Here is a 3,101-nt window from a genome sequence, read left to right on the forward strand (position 1 = left end):
GCATAGAGTTCAATGCAAACCAAATTTTAGAGTGCTATTTTCATGCACGCGAGCTTGAAAAGTAGCCCCCGAAAAATAAATTTTACTCCCTGGTGCTTGAATGTTCCTTTTCTAAGCGAGTTATTTTGTGAGTGCCTCCCACGCTCCTCCAACTCTCCACCAGGAACATAGCGATAGTTCACAAGAAAAGAAACAAAATTAAAAAAAGAAAGAATTAAATCGGCAAGACTTGTGATCTCATTAAAATCAAACTTTATTCTCACGAAGTGATAATTTATTAGTACACTGATATAATGCACATACTTGCTGCCTCTCATTCAAATACACATAATCTTTATCATGTCGCCATCATCAATCAATCGAAAAATATTTCCCGTAATTCCAATCTCACAGTACGATTATCAGCACAATTAAGAACAAGTATTATTTAACAGTTCTGGAATAAAACGACGTCAAAATATACAAAACAACACGAAATATACTCTCGATACAACCTAATTAAAAACGGCGGTTAACGAACCGATTGCAGGCTGTGGTCAGCAAACTCCAAGCGATCGTTTCACAAGAATGTCAAGAAAAAAACCTGTACAGCTGCCGTCCATAGACTGCCAACATTCAGCAGGAACGAGCAGATTTTGGAAGTGGCTCTAGGTGTGCGCCCGTCTATCCTTCACTCGCCATTACCTAGTCGCCGTGAAGTAGGTTGCTCGTATAGCTGCTAGATGGCGCCACGTAGCTGTGAGAGAACTCGGCCTCCCTCATCGGTTAGCCGAACGCGGTCGCCGCGGTAACGTCCGCTTCAGTTCTGCTTCTTCTTGACGACTTTGGGAGGCGGGGGGAAATCGCAGTCGCCGTTGATGAGCTCCACCGCGCATCGCCGTGGGAACCAGCCGCGGGGCGGGACGGACATCGGTGGCTGCGTCACCTGCTCGCCGTACATCCAGTGCCTGCGCGCGTGTGCGAGAGAGTCCTCCTGCCCGTCCTCTTGCATCGCGCTCTGCCCCGCAGTCGTGTCCTCTCGCGCGACGCCGTCCCGTAGATGGCGCCACTCATCGCAGCGTTCTCTTGGGGAGGTAGAGAGGAGAGGAAAGGAGGAGGAGGAGATAGAGAGGAGAGGAGGTGGTAGAGAGGAGGAGAGGGAGGTAGGAGAGGAAGAGGAGGAGGAGATAGAGAGGAGAGGAGAGGAGGAGGAGGTAGAGAGGGAAAGAGGAGGAGGAGGTATAGAGGGAGCCTGACACACACGTACCTCTTCCAGCGCGTCACGCGGACCTCGTCGCCCGTCTCCAACCGTATGCGCGGCTCGTCCGAGTACGGGATTCCGCACAGCACGCGACAACCCTTGCTGACCGGCAAGAGGGCGCCACCGTAGCTCTCGACGATCGTGTACTTCACCGCGCGAGTTCTCTTCTCCTCCTTCTGGTACTTCTGCTCCGCCTGAGACAGAGAGAGGCAGAAGTCGTCGCCGGTAGTTACAGCAGAGATGCCAACCACTACGATTTATCCGTATTTTAATACGAATTTCTATTCCTTTTGCACCACTACGACCAGTTTGTATCAAACTACGAATTTCACTGTGATCGAAATTATTTTCTTCTTCAATTATTGACATTTTTTGTCAATTTATTGTCATTTTTTACTCTCAGAATGCAGGAAATTGCATCTCAGAATCAAAATTTTTTCCGGGGGGCATGCCGGACCCCCCTAGCAAACTCGGGTCACTACGTGACCCTCGAACTACTAATTTGATGGCCAGAAACTACAGATTGCTTCAAATATGTGTTGGCATCTCTGCTGCAGCTGCCGTACCGAATAACGAATGTGCAGTCAACCCTGTGTATAAGGGTTAATGATATATAACCCCCTGGACGTGTCCTATACAGACAGTTGTCTCTGCTCTGTAGAGCAGTGGTTCTTAACCTTTTTTGAGTCATGGACCCCTTTGAGAATCTGGTGAGAGCTACAGGCCCCTCAGAAAAATGCACACAAGCACATTAAAACACAAAATGATGCCTGGTTCCGGGAAATGAAACCCATCACAGACCCCAAAGGGGTCCATGGACCGCAGGTTAAGATATATTAATATATGATTATTATTATATAATTTAAGTATAACATTGGTCGTTACAGCAGCGTGTGAAACACGATATTCTTACCGTCAGCGTGTACTGGTTACACCCGTCGCGCACGGGCCACCAGATGCCGTCACCCACGGGCCGGCCGTTCCAGCGGAGCACCAGCTTCGCGTTGCCACGCCAACCGAGGTCGTACGGGAAAACGAAGGGCTTCTCATCCTCGAAGTGTTCTGCCTTCTCGCATATCCACGTCTCAATGCCGGTCTTGTTATACAGCACCGTCTTCAACTGTGAGCGAGAGAGAGAGAGGTGTCTGTAATTATTATCTGTAATAATTATTATCTGTAAGCGTCTGCCATCGCCACGACACTGCCCCCCGACCACACACGCTCCCCTCACGTGCCACGATAGTCGCATACCAGGCCATCCTTAAAAAATTCTATGTTTGCTGTCCCCCGACCCATGATTTTTTTAGTGGGTAGGTAGGTAGGTCTTTTTTTGTGAGGCATAATAGTTATTTTAAGTCTGTCTTCATGTTTGCCACACATGCTTTGTGTTTCAGTCTTAACTATGAGGAATGTAAAAAAAAAATATTAAAAAAATTGAACCCAAAATGTCAAAACAAACTTTTGGGTCGCGGCTATTTTCGTGGGTCGGTCGGAGGACAGCAAACATATAATTTTTTAAGGATGGCCCCATGATACGTATTGCCAAACAAACCCAAGCAAACCCACCCACAAGAGACCAAATCTATCGTACATGCACACACGTACTCACGATATATACGATATGCAGTCCTTACTTACTCGTGGACCACCCGTGATGGCCTCATATTACCATAGCATACATCCTAGCCACTTGATAGGACAAAAATATATGAAATATAGAATATATCAGAAGTAGATAATAGGGAAGGAGTGTGACTTCAATAAACAAGGGAAATTTGTCAATTACTAGCCTTATAATACCTACGATTTACTACGCGTAACTCATCCAACTTGAGCTCAAATCGGACACAGTACATTCGCC

At 47.0% G+C, this 3,101-nt stretch overlaps 2 protein-coding genes across 2 annotated transcripts in view; both read right to left on the minus strand.

Moving 5' to 3' along the window:
• The window catches only part of LOC106816596 (palmitoyltransferase ZDHHC6-like), a 1,509-nt gene extending 1,340 nt beyond the window's left edge, over positions 1–169 (minus strand). Inside the window, exon 1 of the mRNA XM_014821216.1 lies at positions 154–169. Coding sequence (XP_014676702.1) covers positions 154–169 — 16 coding nt within the window. The remainder of the gene's footprint in view (positions 1–153) is intronic.
• Positions 170–366: 197 nt separating this feature from the next.
• Positions 367–3,101, minus strand: part of LOC106816597 (palmitoyltransferase ZDHHC6-like) — a 6,008-nt gene continuing 3,273 nt past the window's right edge. Inside the window, exons 4-7 of the mRNA XM_014821217.1 lie at positions 2,920–2,929; positions 2,154–2,398; positions 1,247–1,434; positions 367–947 (exon numbers count right to left, since the gene is read on the minus strand). Of these exons, the coding sequence (XP_014676703.1) occupies positions 800–947; positions 1,247–1,434; positions 2,154–2,398; positions 2,920–2,929 (591 nt within the window). The 3' untranslated portion in view covers positions 367–799. The remainder of the gene's footprint in view (positions 948–1,246; positions 1,435–2,153; positions 2,399–2,919; positions 2,930–3,101) is intronic.

Source organism: Priapulus caudatus, unplaced genomic scaffold (genome assembly GCF_000485595.1).
Source record: "Priapulus caudatus unplaced genomic scaffold, Priapulus_caudatus-5.0.1 Scaffold1429, whole genome shotgun sequence".
Lineage (NCBI taxonomy): Eukaryota > Metazoa > Priapulida > Priapulimorpha > Priapulimorphida > Priapulidae > Priapulus > Priapulus caudatus.